An 18,844-nucleotide genomic window follows, 5' to 3' on the forward strand; every position below is an offset into this window, starting at 1 on the left:
TTCATGGTAATTGTTGTGTATCCTCTTGAAGGATTCACAGTGCTGGCAGCTCCCTTTGCAGCACTAAAACGTGGGGTGAGCGGCAGGCGGTCCCCCAGGACCCCTCATCCAGAGCCGCGTCCGGTTAAGGCAGCAGACGCAGCGAGGCCGTGGTGCTCAGCAGGCTTTCCAGCACGAGAAAAGCCCCTTCCCGAATCCTGAGGGATTCCTGAGCAGTGCGTCAATTTGAGATCAAAGCACTTACAGTCGAATCGAGAGTACGATGGGGGAGATTTCCCTTATAGGTGGCTTCCTTCTGACACAACCATACAGACGCATGTTTCTTACCATTCTTCAGTGTGTTTGCTTCCTGTAGTATAACACCCTTCTCCTGGGTTCTGTGTAGAATACATATATATATATATACATATATATGGGGGGAAACGGATGCTGTAGCTCTGAGTTTTATAGTACATTGCTAAAAGGCTGGCCGAGCAAAAGAAAAATACATCCAAGCACGACGTCTGTTTTCCTTATTCCCCAATTTACTATCCTTGGGTCTGCTGGGGCCAGGAGGAAAGGAATCTAGTTTGCCTGTTCCTTTATGCTGTCTGCTTAATTCACTTTTTAAAAATTTAATTAACCTTTTCAATTCACTTAGTTTGGCCAGCACTGTAAATACAACACAAGAGCTCTGATGGCTTATAAGAAATTACCCGTTTTCTTCCCCTCCCTAGAGCTGAAGAAGCAAGTGGAAAGCGCAGAACTGAAAAACCAGCGTCTGAAGGAAGTTTTCCAGACCAAGATCCAGGAGTTCCGCAAGGTGTGCTACACGCTCACGGGCTACCAGATCGACATCACCACTGAGAACCAGTATCGCCTCTCCTCCATTTACGCCGAGCACCAAGGGGACTGCCTGCTTTTTAAGGTAGGTCTGCGCGCCCCTCGCTGCACCTGCATCTTCGGGCTCGTGGTTTTCAGAATGCATTTGCTCTTTCTCAGTGCTGAGAGTGGAAAATCACTGCCCCGCCGCTATGTGACAGGGTATTCCTTATGAGGGAAGTCAAGATGCTTTCTTCTTCTAAAAAAATTACTTTAGAAGGTTTGGCATCTGGTCTCCCACTTATATATCAAAGTCAGGAGTAAAGAGAATAGACTATATATGCATAATACCTAAGGCTTCTGGCCTTGTGCTTCACTTTTTTATATTATCAGTTATAAATGCCGCAGCAATAAAACCTTATGTAACCATCCAGGTTTCATCCTTACCGCACGGTGAGATATATGCCCTTGCTGTCTTTGCTATCCTCCAGCTTGTCTGCATGTCATCATCTCGTCTTTATGTAAATTGGAATTCCTTTTGAGCAGCCACTCACCCTGGTGTGTGTGAAGTGCCGTTTCTGTGAACAGCACAGGCGAGCAGCACTAATGGTCTGTCTTCTGCCAGTTTTATACCTTTATTGCTCTGCCTGGGTGGTCTGAGGTTGGGTTCTGGCTTGATAGGTGCTGTTTCTCTTCCGTGCCACCGTCCAGCTCGCACAGTCAGGTTGTACATCAGAGAACTGAGGTGTGACGTGAGGGTCGTCAAGCTGTTAAGTTACATCTTTACATCGGTTCAAGTGTCAAGAGCCCAGGTTTACAGGTCAGTGGGAGAACCACAGAATCACAAAATGGTTGGGGTTGGAGATCTTCTAGTCCAGGGGTGTCCAACTCCTTTTCACCGGGGCCACATCAGCCTCACTGTTGCCCTCAAAGGGCTGAATGTAATTTTAGAACTGTACAAATGTAACTACTCCTACATTTATACAGTCCTAAAATTACGTTTGGCCCTCTGAAGGCAACCATGAGGCTGATGTGGCCCCGGTGAAAAGGAGTTGGACACCCCTGGTCTAGTCCAACCCACCTGAATGTTCTTCTCAGTGACAAAAACAACTGGCACTTAAAATCATTCCTGCTTCCCACCGATCCCCCTGGGCTGAGCCTCACTGATGAGAAGGATGAAGGTTCTGGAGACGTTCAGTGCAGGAGGGGGCTCTACAAGGACCCGGAGAGGTTCTGTTCCTGCAGCCCTGCTGCTGTGTGCTGCAGGGTTTGCTGCAGTGTTGTTTCTTTACGGAACAGAACAAATGTTTTCCCATCCTGCAACTCTAGAGCCTCAGGAAAACACCAAATGAAGCAAGTGAGGGTGAGTATAAGACAGCACCTAGGATTCTTAGTGAAACTAGGAAAATACAGCCAAAACTGTTGTATTGCTTGGCCTTATGAGGTTTCAGGACTGAGACAGATGCCAGCAAGAAAATGGAGTTGACTGAGTGCAGAAGAGCATGACTTGGTTGGTTTTAAGGTACCATCATCGACCCCTGAAAACGGTTCTCATTGAGATGGTGCGATGCTGTGAGCTCTGAGACCTCAGAGGCCTGTGCTCTTCTCTAGTGAATGAAGCCTGAGCAGACCCCCGGAGGTGTCTGTGGGATGCCATGCCCAGCCAGTACAACCAGCAGTTTTTCTGCATCATAGGAGAGATGGAGTGCTTGGAGAAAGTTAAGAAACCATGAGAAAATTGCGTACTGGCCGCATGAACAAGAGCTGGCTGGCTTCGTTGGTTTGTGTTCAGCAGGATCCAATATTCCTTCATGTCATGGCAACAGAAATAATTTACATGCAGGAGAATGAATAATCAAGTGGGATTTCTCTCCCCAAATGCTCTTGCTCTCTCTTCTTCACTCAAGTCTTTCTTCCCAAGTGAGTCCAGAGGATGGAGCAGCAGCAGTTTCAAGGTCTTGTGTTTCCCAAAGCCGAGGGTGGGTTGCTTGCTGATCCATGGAGTTCCTCAGCCCCTCTTACCTCGCACACCTCTTCAGATAAGAGCAGCAGATTTGCTAATTGGAGCCTGAACAACAAAACCTCAGACTCTCTCTCCCTGTTCAGTAAATCGCAGACAATTCCCACTGTCTGCAGCTTAGAATAAACAACAAATTATTTCCTTGCTGGGTCCAGGCAGCTGGTTCTCGTGTATGTACAGAGGCTTGAATCCCAACTACGGCTTCCAGCAAGGTTGTGTGTTTATGCTGTGGAATTTCTGAGCCATACCAGACCGTGGGTGTTTGTGTGCATTTCATTAACCCAGAGAGGTTGCAAAGCAGGGAGTGCTATTTGTATTTATTCCATTCAAGCAATTTATGAAATAGGGTCTATATAATTAAACCAGAGAAGTCCCCTGGCACTTTGCAAGCTTCTGTAGTTTGCCTGTAAACTTTAGAATGTATTTCAGTAGCACTGCTGGTGGCATTTAATTCTCAGTAAAGCTTCAATAGCAGGGATGCAATAGGAGCTACCGTAATGTAACCCCTTCAAAGCTAAATGAAGATTAAAGACGTGCTGGGTTTTCCTGACCAAGGTATTCTGTTACTGTGGTGGGGCTTGTTATCCACATGCTTTATGTGTCCAGCCAAGCGTTAATTGGAATTACAGCTTCAATGAAAGGGTTAATCGCGGTGCCATGCTGAGAATATAAATGGCTGCATCTATAAATGAGCACTGAATTCTGATTAAACCGTATCAGTATTTATTGGCGATCCCTATCGATGCAACAGATGAGCTCATCAAGCCGAAGGACGTTGCAGTGTGTGAGTGTGTAGGCAGCAAGGGGCATCTCAGACTCCACAGCCCGCTCCCGCTTGTTTGCTCTCTTTTATTCTTTTAATTAAATGCAGTGGAAAGCAGTGTTACCGACTCCTCGCCAGGAGTTTAGTTTGTGATGACTTTTTGTGGGATTTAATGCATTATAGTTATCGGGGCACTTGACAGCTTCATATTCTGTTACCGTTGCTGGTACATTAGATGCGTTAGGCCGTGACACACACTTTACATTCCACATAATGGTATGTCTAGGTCAGGCCACCCGTGAGCTCTCCAAGAGCTGCACTGACTCCCTTTATAACAGCTTATTAAATATATCTGTTAGAACAAAGCAGCGCTGCTCGGAAACCTCAGAATCAGTTTAGATGAGTTGGAATTAAGCGGTGGCAAAGCAGGATGCCGTTGCTTGGCCGCGTGTGCATCACACATCTGTGGATCCTGAATGAGGGTGAGGAAACGAGGCCTTTAGAAAGGCAACGACAGTTGTTTCAGACAAGGAAAGTCTTTTGGTAAACACAAAGACTGGTCAAATTTGAAGAGGAGATGATTTGGAGACACTTGTACAAATGAACAAACAGTGCAGAGAAATTAAACCGTGGGCTTTCTCTTCCTGTGTGCCTAATGACACAGTCTCAGCCAACGCGCTTCAAGCCAATCAATTTCAAACGAAGAGTGGAAATCCTTGTATTTTATAGACCCTGTGACTTCAAGGTGCTGCTGAGAGCAGGAGCTCAGTAGGTTTCCTGAAATGTTAAGATATCTTTGTGGACACACAATAATACCTGGTTCGCATTAAACATTTACATTTAACTTCAGCAGGGACGTGTAGAGCTCTCTACTTTGAGGTGTAAAGGTAACCTCTTACTAGAGGTGTTAGGAAGAAGGTTCCTATGCATGCTGCTTATTTTCTGGGATGTGTCTACACGTGGTTTTGCTGCTGCAAACATCCAGCTTTATCCACTGGAAATACTTGGGAATGAAGACTTGAGTGCAGAAGGGAGAGCAAGAAGAGTGCTCAGAGAGAGGAATTGTGCATTTGAGTATTCGCTGTGCTTCAGGTGAACTGTTTTCTCTGTCATGGCATCGGCGTGGTCACTGTTCTTGGTAGGATCCTCCTCTACTTTCTCAGAAAGGAGTGTTCATTTTCCTTAGTAGTTCATGTATAAATTATTTGGGTCTAAGCTGGTTGATGAGGAAGTTCAAACAGGCTCTTTCCAGGATCACAGCAGTGTTGTGTGTCTGAGCTCATAAATACTCCTGGCCAAAAGGCTGCCTTCAGACACACATTTTCTATATCCTGAGCCCGGTCTTGCAGAGTACAGAATTCTGTCTGCTTCCACATCTCACCGTGTTCTTATTTTCTGTCAAAAAACCCCAAACACCAGCGGTATTTCATTGAAAAGTACCCCCGAAATGATAGGCTTGAAAGAGAATACCCAAGATATCAGCCAGCAAACAAAACCAGAAGCATCGTGGCACAGCTTGAGGATGTTGCCAGCTACAGGGCTGGCGCTTCTTGCTGTAAAATGAACTTTTTATTGGTGTCCTGTTGGACTGGTAATACAGTAATAAAATCAACAGCTTTTCTGCAACCTGTTAAATGAACAGCCAGTGCGCACACGGTGTCTTTGATGCACAACCCTTTAAGGAGTTACGTAAAGAGTTGGTTTGCAGATCTATAAGGGGAACTCTCAGGCTTCAAGGCAATCTGAAAAGTGAATGCTTGCTTCTGATGAAGTTCATGGTGTGTGCAGAGTCAGAGCGGGGTGAACAGGTTAAGGGTTTTGTATGGAAGGACAGATACCACCTTGAACTTCCCGGTCGTCCTTTGCTGGTCTCGTTACCTGTGTACCCGGCCGTCCTGTTGCTTCTGTATTGCCAAGGTGTGTGAAATGCAACAAGGCAGCTATGCAGACAAGAAGTAATAGTTTAATTCTCTTCTCTTGAGGAGGGAAATGAGGCTGGATTGAATAAGACCGACCTCAGAGGCCATTTTTCAGACACTAAGTGATGCTGACAAAGTGCTGGCTGAAAGGAGGAGACAAAACTCACATGGTTACGTGCAGAGCGAGTCCAGTCTGCTGAGATTGCAGCACAGCCTTAGCATCGGTTTGGCCAGGGAGCACCGTGACCAATGTACATCTCAGAATAAGTAGGATGGTTAATACAGAGATGACTTTTTCCTTGCCTGAAGGCTCTTGTTTTGTCTTGAAGCCGACAGCACTGTTGGGAGCGCTGTACCTGAGTCCGCATGCTTGGCATCCCTGCCGTTTCAGTTATTTCCTCCTTGAACCCAACAGAGGATCTCTGAGAGCATGTTCTAGCTGTTTGTTTCTTTTTGTGTCTCTATCTTCTCCCCTCTCCTCCTCCTCACCCTTGATGAGTCTCGAGAGGAGGAAGAAATCACCGTTTTGATGGAGTGCTGTTCTTCCAGCAGCCGTCTCGCGCTCCTGCACACACAATCAAAAATAACAATGGGGCTCATCGGTGGAGCGGGCCAGGCAGCAAGAGATTGATTAGAGATCGCAGGCCTCTGCTAACTCTTCATTCTTGTTAATTACAAGTTATTTTATTTTTATATTTTGTTTTCGGTTTGCCCGCGCGGTTGCCGGGTTTCTGCCCAGCTCCGGAGCTCCTGCCGTCACCGTGCGAGCGCGACGCTTTCCCACCCAACGACTGCACTGGGGTTCCTGAAGGGTCAGCGAGGGCCCGTCTTGGGTTGCGCTAATCAACAGCTCTAAAACAGGAGCTGTTGAGCGATCTGTGGTGTCACAGCAGCAAATCCTGTATTTAAACTTCCTACGCGTCATTTTCTTTCAGATGTTGTAGCAGCCTGTTTAATGTTACGTCCTTACTTTAATTCTTGCTCCTGTCTTCATCTTGTATTATTCCTCCTCACGCTTCTTTTCCTCCCAGCACAGTTACTCTCTTGCCGCACATGTCCCTAAACAGCTGCCTGCCCCTAGGAAAGGGTGGAAGTTGTTTGGTGTTTTTTCCCCCGGTCACCTCAAGGACAGTGGAATTGGGGGAGATCTAACAGGTTTTCTTTTCACTGCAGAATTTCTGAGCAAAAAGATGCTGCTCCAAGGTGTCAGGAGGCTGGGTGGAAGCCTCATTATAACCGAGCAAAGTTAATGCTCTTTCTCTGCCTCTGTTGCCATCTGTATGAGGGGGATGATGCTCCTGCCGGTGTCACTAGACTGTTGTGAGGATAAATAGACGGTGCTGGCGTGGAACACGGAGCAGCTTTGGGCTGGGGAATACGCTCCCCCGGTCCCTGTCAATCTGGCGCAACACCCGTTTCCAGTGTGCTGGCACCACTTGCTCCCCTTCCCTGCCAGGGTAGGCCCAGCCATGCAGGTAATTAATGCTGATGATGCTGGAGAATCATTCCAGTGGCTGCGTCTTTCCTGGCTAGCGGGAGGATGGCACATCTGAAGCTTCTCTGAAAGGTCAGAGATTTGTCTTGCTGATGGGTGCGGCGGTAACAGAAATGAGTTCAGGTTTTCCTCTCTGTTGGAGTGGCTGATGTGTCAGGCTCTGAGGCAGACAAGCAGCCCCTCGCTTCAACGAACGAGGCCTGGTTTTGGCCAGGAGATGTGGGGTTGGCTCACAGGCGCCATCTGAGATTCAGGCTGTTCTTCTGTGTTTATCTGTTTACTTCATAATCGTCAGCTGTTGGCCACCAAGCTGCTTTTACAGATTCCCTTCCCCATGCTCCTTCAGGCCCCAGGAATGCGGCAGTGCCGGTGCTGTGCCCCCAGCTTTCCCTCCCGCAGCACCCTGTCTGTGCTGGTGTGAGCTGTCCCTCCATCCCTTGGCAAAGGAGCAGGGCACTGAAAAAAGGAAGTTTAAGTTATTCTCACAAATTCTGCACCCATCTTCAGCCACCGTCACTGACAGTGCTGCTGGTGGCCCCATCCAGGCAGACATGGCAGCATCAGCCATCCCAGCCGAAGGACCCCAGCGTCTGTTTCCACAGCTTCCGCAATACAAATAAGTAACCAAATTACTGGGATACACTTTTTTTTTATTAAGTTTGCAGTTCACCTCATTCCAAATCCCTTTTCACTTCATTAAAATATTTAATGAACCGGGAGACACAGCCCAAGCTTTCCAGGGAGAGTCACCAGCACTACCATGGAGCACAAGTCACTGGTAAGAATGTTAATTAAACCAGAGCATCCAGGCTGGTGCAGGGGGGAGTGTGGCCCTGGAGGGGTGCGTGGTGTGGGACAACACGTGGGGCAGGCCCTGCGTGTGCCCCAGACCGGCAGCCGCTGGCTCCATCCTCGTTGCCATCGCGGTGTCAGCAGGAGGCACAGCAGATCCTGCCTTACCTGCTACAATGAAAGCTCCTCTGTCCTTTTTCCCCCCCTCCCACGTTCCCAGCACCTGCGTGATTGCAGTTTGCTGAGGAAGGGTTGTTCTTGTCCTTGGCTGGCCCGATCTCCCCGCGGGAGGTCTCAGGAGAGCGGGATGTCTGTGATTCTGTCTGCGTCCGCCCGCTGCTGTATTTGAACAGCTTACAAAGGACCATGTGGGCTGGCAGGACCGTGTTTACACACCGCGAGAAGAAGACGGTGTTAAATAACAGATAAAGCAGAGGGGACGTAAGCAAAACCCCTCCTGGATTCTCATTTCCGTCTCTGCCACTAAACCACTATGTGGCTTTGCTGGATGTCACTCGACCTTCTGGTTTTCTCTGTCCCTCTCACCTAGGTGCAGGATATTACCATTCATGGACTTCCACGGGGGTCTGAGAAGCTTTTTAAAGTGTTTTGCAGCGGGGAAGGTCCATGTGAATGGGTTGGAGATGTAACCGGTGCGGCCAACTTCTGTTATACATGAATTGTCCCTCAGACGTGAGCCAGGGGGCCTGGGGCAGTGTTGCGGCTTCTTTCCTTTTCTGTGGGTACCCATTGCCTCTAACGGGTGTTAAATCTGTTAAATTTAATGTGTTTATTTAATTACTTGAGTCCGTGTTGGTTTCAATAATGTTCTACTCAGAGTCTTGAAGGAAAAGGTGCTGCCTTTGAGTGCAGGCGGTGGGGCGTGCGAAGGCCTCGCTGCGGCACTCGTGGAACGGGTGTTCTGCAAAGCAGCTTTTGATGCGTGTTTGTCGCTTTCCCTGGCTGCTCCCTGCTGAATTCGCAGAACATACAGGGTCATGTCAGCAAACAGCAGCCCTGCTGGTTGCTTGTGTATGGTTACGTTCAAAGCTCCGCGTCAGTGGGAATTACTGAAGGTTCTCATTTTTTTGTGGGGAAAAGTCTTGAGCTTCTGGTTACCCCGTATCTTAGCTGGTGGCTCCACACTCTCAATTATTCATGTCTTTGGACATGAGGAGGGGACAGACTGTCTCTCCTGCCTTGGGTCAGTTCTGGGCCTGTCTGCTAGTGTTGTTCTGCTCCAAGGCCAGCGTGTTCAGCTGTAGCAAGACTCTCACATCATCATCTTCTGTGCCATCCATGTGACAAATGGTGTCAGGGACTTTAGCAACCCCTGTGGCCTTTTCCTCCATCTGTGATCCCTCATGGACATCCCTGAAGCCTGTTCTTCAGCTGGCTGGGAGGACTGGCTGGTGGTGTTGGAGTCAGTGCACTTGAAGCATTGCCAAGGGGCTTCAAGATGGCTTCTCACAGGTTCACAGAATCCCAGAGTGTCAGGGGTTGAAGGGCCCTGGAAAGCTCATCCAGTGCAATCCCCCCATGGAGCAGGAACACCCAGCTGAGGTTCCACAGGAAGGGGTCCAGGCGGGTTTGAATGGCTGCAGAGAAGGAGACTCCACAGCCTCCCTGGGCAGCCTGGGCCAGGCTCTGACACCCTCACCAGGAAGAAGTTTCTTCTCATCTTTCAGTGGAACCTCTTGTGTTCCAGTTTGCACCCATTACCCCTTGTCCTGTCACTGGTTGTCACCGAGAAGAGCCTGGCTCCATCCTCCTGACACTGCCCCTTTCCATATTGATCCCCAGGAATGAGTCCCCCCTCAGTCTCCTCTTCTCCAGCTCCAGAGCCCCAGCTCCCTCAGCCTTTCCTCACACGGGAGATGCTCCACTCCCTTCAGCATCTTGGTGGCTGCGCTGGACTCTCTCCAGCAGTTCCCTGTCCTTTTGTACCGCCCCTCCACCTTTTCCCTGTGTATTCCAGGAGCAGGTTTGTGACCAGACCTCTAGGAAAACCAGATAGCTCCAGGAAACAGCTCCGAGATGAGATGCGGCTGGTGACATCCAGTAAAGCAGCCGCCAGCCTGCGAGTGTCCCGGGTCACAGCAGCACAGCTCAGGCTGCACGGAACCACCAGCCAGAGTGGGTGGCAGCTGCTGCCGCTCTTCTTGCTCAAGTAAGCAGCACGTTGTCTAAATACAAATATAATTAGGACTTATCTCTTGCTTTGAGAGTTATAGCTACTACCCGTGCTTGACTGGGGCAGAAGATTTTCTAATCTCCAGGGAGGAAATGTAATTAGTGAGGGAAGAGAAGTGTGTGTTTGTTTGTATAAAAACCTGTTCACAAATATGGAAACACAGGAAAAGATTCCTATGCCTTGGGACATCTATCGTCTCCATCTGAAGAGCGGATCTGGGCTCACGTGAGGGTCTTCTCCTTTATTTGTTGTGAATATAAGTGCTTGTGTTGTGCCCCCGTCTAGGATTTCAGAGTTAAAAGATTTCAACCTAAATTTGTGTTGGTAATGAGGTGCTTGACCCTTTCCCACAGGGTTTGGCAGGTTGTGGGGAGGGATGTAGAAAACAGGGTGTCATGGTCACAGGTCCCCTTTGGTGACCAAGGAGCCACCGTTGGGGTGAGAGGAACCTGGAGCTCATAGCTCTGTGTTCCTCTGTCATTCTTCTCTTGTTTCCACGCTTCAAAGTCTAAAAGCTCAATTACTACATGGCTCTTAACCATGAAATTGGTGTTGCATAAACCAGTTAGTCTGCTTTCTCTCGAACTGGTTTGCCAGTTGAAGATAAAAACCCGTTATTCTGAAGCTTGGTAAGCAGCTTTTTTTCATGGGATCTCCATCCCTGCTGCATTTGGGTGTTCACCGGGACCTTCACCAGAACAGTGATCTCTTACATTTTGTTTTTGAGAAATGCTTGTAGGAAAGCAAAAATAATAACGGCTGCGAGTGTGTCTTCTGCTCTGCTCCAAGGCATCCCACCTCTGTTCGGAGGCAATTATTGCTGCAGAATGTTGGGAGCACATCAAGCACTCGGTCGTGGCATTTCTTGAGGTTTGATGCACTTCACAGCATCGGGGAATCTTAAGCACAGTGTGCTGTGCGGGCTCTCCAGATCACAACGTGTTCTGTCAGCGTTGCAATGTGAATCTGCTAATGCTGGTGTCCTTGTCACGGCGCTGTGTCCGCGGAGCAGCGACAGAGGCAGCCGTACACTGAAAATCCTTCTGGAGAGCTTTGTTACGGGGACTGGCTGCTGTGATTCTGGTGGACTCCTGTGCTACAGAACAACAGCTTCTGCAGCTCAGCTATTTGTGTACTGTATACTTAAGGAATTAATACTTAAATCCGAACATTAATCTGTGTCCATGCTAATAATGTATCAACTGTCTTTATTCGTACACATGGACATGGTGAAAAACCTATTCTGTTCATATATTTGCTTCAAACAAACAATTACATGAATCTTCCTAACTCCACACACAGAAGATGTTCATTCTGCCCCGTGCGAATTATTGGTAAGAGCAAGTAACTTAATACTATTCAAGAACTTTGGTTTTAATGTATTTTCTTTCTTGCTAATTGCACGAGCGCATCCTTTGAGGAATAAGTGCGGAAAGGTATTTAATGTTAAATCTCTCTGACAAGGATTCATAGCTGAGTCACATTGCTGCTTTCTCCTCCGCGGGGGAAGGAATTTGAGAGCTGAGGATGACCTCCCGCTTTGGTAACTCCCAAGATTATCTTTTGATGGCATCTTTAGCTTCTAGAAGACGACAAACCTTATCTTAGAGGGAATATATCAAACTGAAGCTTCACCATTTTAATTTGTCCCTAATCTGTATTCATTTCAGCTAAAGTGGGTAGCTGATAACAGTGGATCTATCTCAGCCGTGTTCTGGGGAGCTGACATAAATTTCAACCTTAAACTGAAGGGTTTGTCTGTCTTAATGGAAGGCTCTGGAGAGTCTTTCATGTGCTCGCTGTCACTTTGCATTTCTGGGCCGTATCCAGCTCTGGAGAGGGGACGAGGGGACTGTCTGCGGATGATTCTGTATGAAGCAGACAGTGGAGGAGGCGCAGGCAGCACGAGGCGGGGGTTGACTGTCACATCACTGCGTTCAGTTCTTGTGCCATGTGCGGTGTAGCTACGGTGAGTCTGTAGCAAAGATGACCAGACAGCTGTCAGTTTGCTGGTCCCTGCAAAGCTCTGGTGGCTCTGGGTGCTGAAGGGGCCCGTGTGACAGTTGCACGGAGGTTTTGGACGTGTGCGTAACCCACTGCTTTTGGCTGCATTTCCCAGGAGGCTGTCGGACACCTGCACTTCTCTGTCAGGCAAGGATCTCACCGCGTTGTCCTGGGGAAGCGCAGCAGATGTCCTTGGCTTTTTGGCACAGCCACTGCAGCCCAAAGTTGTTTTTCTTCATATAATTCCATTAGAGTGATGACAGTTTCAAGTTGGAACAGAAAAGACCTGATGAAAGGACCACTCTGCAAGCAGGGAAGATAGACAGAGTGGAAGCAGTAACTAGCAAGGTAATAGACGGTGATGGATCTATAATCTCTGAGGCCGCTGTAAGCAGTAAATTCCTAAATAGTGTCCTTTCAGCTTTAACCTATTTATTTGCGAAGTGCTAAATTTAATTTTCCTTAGTCTGCAGGAAAGCAGCATCCCAGGAATAAACCTTTAGCCCAGCCAAGAGGCTGTGCCAAAGTGCTTGTTCCAGCACTTCCATTTCCTCTTCGCTCTGCCCGGAGCACCAGGGCCGTGTGTCCCACCACATCTTCGCTCAGGTGTGTTGGTGTCACGAGGCTGGAGGTGATGCTGCTGCAAGGTGGGATGTGCCCTGCTCTGGAGCCTTTTCCAAAGGGGAGATTTAATAGTCGTGGGTTCACTAAAACCTCCTGGATTCTGTAAGGTGGATGGTGCTGTCCTGAGGTGGGAAGGCAGACGCATGGAAGCATGTGAAGAGGCTTATATTGCATGTAACGATGCTCTGTGTGCCGTGTAGATACAGGACTGCGATGCTAAAGGTTCTCAGCTCAAGAGTTGAACAGCATCTAAAAGGCCACGTATTCTGAAACCTCCACAAAACCACAGCTTGAGGAAGAAAAGTGGCAAGTTTTCCAAGCAACAAACGTTCTGCACGTTTCCCCTGCAAAGCTTCAGCAAATGTGGTAAAAGTAGATCTTTTCACACGCTGCTTTTTGTTCCCGGTAGCCCTGTGCTGGTGACACACGCGGCGTGTGTTCTTCTGGAGCCAGCAAAGAGGTTTTTCCCCCAAATGCACAATTTAGTAGAGTTTTTAGCAACTTTGCTTTGATAAAGTATTTCAGAAGAAAACACCCGGTGTCTGAATGCAGGAGTTGCCTTCGAGTGAGCATCCAGTGTTCCTGCAGTTGTCGCGACCCCAGTGAAGTGCAACGTGGGCTGTCACCGATCCTGTCTGTTGCTTCAGATAAAATCCATTCTTGGTGTCAGAGCTTTGCTGTTTTCCTGCCTGCAGAGGATTTTGACAGAGTTCCTCACAGCGCTTCCCATTTCTCTCTGTCCCTTTCTTATCCCCACGACGACAGCGCGAGCATGGGTGGTGGGGAATGTCCTGCAAACGCTGCCCCAGTTCCCACTGTGTCCTCAGCCCGTTGCTGGTATGTGAGTGGGAAGATGCTGCTTCCCAAGCCTGGAGGAGTTTTGCCGTCTTCATTCTGCTTCAGGGTTTAGTTGAGTGTTTATTCAGTAAATTACCATGGAAAAGGCAATCTTAATTTGTGTTTGTTTCATTTCGCCAATTTTTAGCACCTTAGGCATGAAATAGGTATCTGTAAGTCCAGTGTTTCCTCCTCCTTCTCTTATCTAAATCTGGAGAAGGGTTCTGAGCTCCTCAGCAACGGGTGCTGCTCAGAGCTCTGATTTGTCTCTCATATTTGTTTTAAAATAAATGAAACAAACAGTGCTGGGAGTTGAGGGTGGAGAATTCCACAGGCTTTTCCTGCTCCTTCCTCTGGTGCAGAGCGGATGGCAAGGGGAGCTTTGCTGCAGCCCGGGAAAGGACGTTCCTGAGCTGATACTGAATTTGCAGTGGGGTTCTCTGCTTTTCTATAATGGGGAGAAATTGTTCCCCCCAGGGCTGGGTGCTGTGTGATCTGGCACCCTTTCCTCACCCGTTTGCAGGGTCCTTGGGTCTGGGTCTTTCTGCTGGTGGATGTGGGTGCAGGCAAGAAAACAGACCTAGCTTTGAGTTGGGTGTCATTCTCCAAGGGCCTTGCTCTGCTATTCTTTCATAGTGTCATAGAAAATTTAATGAGCCCACACCAGAAGTCTCTCAACCAACAATCAGCTTGCCCATGGGTGATAGATGGACACTGTTGATTAATACCTGGGTTCATATGGAGATTTTACCTTACCCAGGGGATCATGTAGAAAGCCACGAGTACTTGACCCTTTTAAGAACCTGGGGTTCGCTGTCTGCGATGAATCGAGCATTGATATGGTGGTAAACTGGAATGGCTTCTCCACAAAACCAGAACTTAATCAAGTTAAAACCACGTTTTCCTACCAGATTTCCCCCTTGAGCCAGGTCTACAGGGAGGCTCTTCATGCAGAGGGTAAGCGGGCAGCCTACCAAAGGCCTTCAAACTGCAGAGGGGCATCTCCACTTGCCTGAGCCGCTTCCATCACTCAGGGACTGAAATTTTAATCATTTAATTAATTTTTCAGAAACCAAAGTGCAAATCAGTACCCCCAGCAGCTTTAATAATGAATGCAGGGAAGAGGGACGTTAGAAGGATAAAGAAGGGCTAGGAAATTTGGGGTTGAGGAGTTAATTTTGAGGGGGTTAGTATTTTGAAGATATAACGGATGGGTTGTATGTCCTTGTCGCTGGACCTTCCTGCTTGTCCTGCCTGTGCTTTGTCCAACAGCGTCCGCTTCATTCCCGACCGAGCATCTTTCGAATCCTTCTCCTCCCTGCTTATCTTCACCTGGGTTTTCTTCTCCAGGACAAACAGCCAAGTCTGTCCGTACACGGTCCCACTCCCCATCTGCAGAACAGCCCCCGAAGCATGGCGGGGACTTCGGTTGTATGGCGGGGAGCGAAGCTGCGGGTGACCTGCTCAGGCTGGTTTAAATAAGATGAGGTCTGAACCACAACCAAGATGCCAGAGCTTTCTGCCTTGCTTTTGGCTTCTTCTTTCCCCTCTCAGAGAGCATGCTGATTTTCTCTTTCCTGATTAAAAGTGTTATATAGCAGAAGATTAATTAGGAATGAAAGTGGGGGTTTTTTGCCTCGTTGTGTCAGTGGGAAAGGCCCGTGCCAGGCAACTGCCGGAGGGAGCTGGGATTTCTCCCTTTAATGGATTCCAGGCAGTTTGCCTCTGGACAGCCAGCTTATAAATAATGAATGTTTGCACAGATTTTCCCAGTTCTCAGGCAGCGCAGGTGGTCTTCGTTTCAACCATCTCAAGCAAGTCTGGAAGCAGCAGGGCGTTCCCATCCTCGGTCACCACGTGAGAGGGACAGTTCCTCTCTTTCTATGGCATGCGTTATGGAGACCGCCTGCTGTTATGGATTTGTCCTTCTTTATTAAAAATCCCTCAAACAGCACCACGCTCTGCTGTTCCTCCTCCCTGTCCCACGGCGCTGCCAACAAAGCCGGAGTGGACGTTTGTGGCAGATGGACACGTTTGCATAAGCAGGAGGTGTCCTCATGGCCAGGTGGGCTGATTGCTCTCAAAAGCGCGTAGGATTGATGCCAGCAGACAGGTCTCGAGCCCAGGTGCGCACGTGTGTGATGACGGGACGTTTCCAAGGCTCCCAGCAGGAGGACGATTCTTTGGATTGTTGTATCAATCTTCAGAAATGAGGATGTGGTTCAATGGGTGCTCCACAGAGACCGGCCTAGGGGAGGAATCCTCTCCCAGAAGGAAAGCAATTCACGAGTTAAAAGCACCCAAGAGTGATTTCTGCAGCGCGGGGACTTTAGAGTGACCCTGGTGCAGGGAGGAATTTCAGCCCTGAGGGTTTCTCTTCATATTGTGCCGCTTGCCCTGTTTATTTCCTTTCCATTAGAACTGAAGTGGCGCCGGCAGGAAGATGAAGGTGAAGGTCCCCAGCTGCAGGGAGCTCCCGTGGTCATCGGCCACCTGCTTCAGACAGAGCCTGGGGATTGCTCCAACAACCTTTTCTGGGGCTCTAAATACAGCGGCTAATGACACCTTCCACTCCGCGGGAAGAAAACAGAATTACTAAACTTGCAATTTGGCACAGTGGGAGTGTGAGTTTGTCCTGCCAGTTTCTTGTTGCTATGTATTTCCAAGTTGTTGTTTGGTTTTTTTGTTGTTGTTGTGGGGTTTTATATTTGTTTTTTTTTTTTCCTCCCAAGCAGCTTGAATCCAGATCAGGGTGTTCATTTTAAGACCTCAAATTATGCATATTGAAGGCACAGCCTCAAAAGGAAAAGACTGATTGCTGCTTATAAGTCATCTGGCATAAAAAGGAGAATGTGCAGGTTCTCTGGGAAATGCCACATGTCTTGGCCTTATGAGTAATGTGTAGTGATGTCCCATTAGGAGCCATGTTCCCAGTACAGTGTTGAAGGAGATGTATATATTTCCATATCATTTTAATCATTTTGACTTATGGTTTAACTTTGTGCTAGGCAGGCGGCGCAGAGGTTCCAGGAGAATACTATTTTAGATGGTTTTGGGGTCGAAAGAAAGACGACGACTGAAGGCAAGGTTAGAAATAGCTGAACATTTCCAGTTGAGCAAGTTTTACGGTCGCGCGCTGTGATAATTGAAGGTTTGCTGGTAAATGCTACGGATCCGTGCTGGAGAAGAAACCACATCCGCGGTCAGATTGCTGCAGTCTGCTGCTGCCGGTGCGAGGAGGGTGAGGAGTGCGGTGGGAAAGGAAGAGCGAGGCGCAAGAATGACAGCTTAGCAAGGCCCAGTTCTTCTGCGCTAGGGTGCGTTTTGTAGAGCAGCCATTCACCTGCAGCAGTTGTGAAGGCTCGTCCTGAAGATGCATAGAAAATTCAGGTTAATCTCTCCGGCAGTGCCTGGAATGGACCTGTTGAGCTGAGCTTGCTCTGGTGCTATTAGGAGATTGTGGAGTAAAACAGGTGAATAGAGTGGAAGAAATCTATCTGCCTTTTTGATTCCCCTTCTACACCTCCCTGTGCTGTTTTACCCTAAATCTGTGTTACAGCATAGGGGGACAGACAACTGTCACCAACTCCATCTAGTGAAATATGCTGCAAAGCTAATTTCCACAGCCAGCACCGGAGCGCTCGGAGCAAGTGAACGCCTGGTTTCTGGGGCACCGACTCGCTTTAATGTTCTTATCAACTGTTTTGCAGCCTTTGTTAAAAGAGGTCAAAGCTCGTTCCCCTGGGTGGGAACTTCTTGAGCACAGTGCTTATTATTAGGGCAGTACCATATCTTGTAATTAGGGATGTAATTCCCATCTCTGTAGAGAGCCAGCCTATAGCCTGGGTACCATTTAAGAGTTTCATGAGATGAATTAAGCAAGGATGGATTGAGCCATACAATGAATTTCGACTGAGATCACTGGCCTGAAGTCCTGCAGGTGTTTCAGATGAGATATGAAAAGCAAATACCTTCCCTCATCTTCCATCCTTTCTTTCCTATAGTAGGGAGGAGGAATCGCATTGTTCTGGGTGCAGTAGCGATGGTCTGGTGACTTGGGGCCTCGTTTGAAAGATCCCCTCGCCCCCTGGTCCCTGCTGGAGCAACTGGAAGAGTCTGTGTTTCTGTTCCTGTCTGACACCAAGATTTCTACCTGCAAAGGACCTGTGTCTTAGAAAACTGCTGTTGCAGTACATCTGAGGAGTCAGATTTTGGCAAGCTTCAAAGGATGATGTAAGGGATTCTTACTTAATTTAGCACTTCATTAACCTCACATCTTTTTCCTCCTCACCTGTACGGGCAGTAGCAGTAGTTACGGTGTTCTGTGGGGAGCTGTGTAGTTCATACGCTTTGTATAAAATCATTTACGTAAGTGCAGAATAAATCAATCAAACTTGAAGAAAAGGGAAAGCAATCAGCTTTGGGCTTGAAACAAGGAACAGGTGAAAGAGTGGAAGAAGGACGGAGAAGATGAATTGTGGAGAGAAATAGAAACAAAACTGCCATGCAAAAAAGGAAGGTTAAAAGAGGGTAAGACAGAAAAAGCAAGGGAAGACCAGACATAAAGTTAATGCCGTATATTTTCCTCTGTAATTATATTCATGTGATGTAGATTTGCGCCAGGCACTTCACAGCAGCGTTAATGAGAAGAAGGAAGCAAGAGTTGATATCCATAGCGGTTTAAAAGACAGAACTCGAATCAAATTGCTGCCGTTCTCGGTGAGCGTGGGTATACTTAGCATCACGGCATGCTGTGTATAGCGTGCCGTTACGGTCTTACACAAAGTCTTCTGAATGACCATCTCAAAGCATGTTGCGTTATTTCTAACACAGAATTTCCCATATTCTTATACAGTCTCTGGTGTTGAGAGCTGCAGTTGCCAGTTGTATTTGTATTTTTTATACAGCGTGTGTCAACATGGAAGCTGGGTCAGATGTCCACTGAGGAGACACTTTTTGCCATCTTTATGTAATTCTTGTCCTGCAGCTTTCTTTGGAAAGGGTTTTACTACCACCACGTTACCTTCGAGTCTGAGGCTCTTCACAGTCTGCCTTAGAGGAAGGAAACTCTAATTCTCCTTGCAAATGGAGCGTGTTTCCTCTGCAAGCTTGCATTGCCTTCCTTGCTCTCACACATCATCCTCCAGACAGGTAATATTCTCGTTGCCCTCAGCACCCCCATAGTCCCGTTAATAACCTCGCTCTAATGATGCACAAAGTGCTGAGGAGTCATGCACTGCACTCAGAATATCTCAGCGGTCCAGCTTGCAGCCTCTCATCCTCAAAAACCACAGGAGAGATTGTACTGGGAAAAGGGCTGAGGAAAGGATATTCCCAGGGATTACAGAGAATTTACCTTCCCATATATGTGGCTTAGAGAAGCGGAAAGCTCGTG

At 48.0% G+C, this 18,844-nt stretch overlaps 1 protein-coding gene across 5 annotated transcripts in view; it reads left to right on the forward strand.

Moving 5' to 3' along the window:
• Window positions 1-18,844, forward strand: part of MAD1L1 (mitotic arrest deficient 1 like 1) — a 343,378-nt gene that overhangs the window by 249,321 nt on the left and 75,213 nt on the right. For all 5 annotated transcript variants that reach the window (XM_071814987.1, XM_065850520.2, XM_071814988.1 and 2 more), the window contains exon 18: window positions 717-907. In XM_071814987.1, the coding sequence (XP_071671088.1) occupies window positions 717-907 (191 nt within the window). The remainder of the gene's footprint in view (window positions 1-716; window positions 908-18,844) is intronic.

The sequence above is a fragment of the Patagioenas fasciata genome, chromosome 15 (genome assembly GCF_037038585.1).
Source record: "Patagioenas fasciata isolate bPatFas1 chromosome 15, bPatFas1.hap1, whole genome shotgun sequence".
Lineage (NCBI taxonomy): Eukaryota > Metazoa > Chordata > Aves > Columbiformes > Columbidae > Patagioenas > Patagioenas fasciata.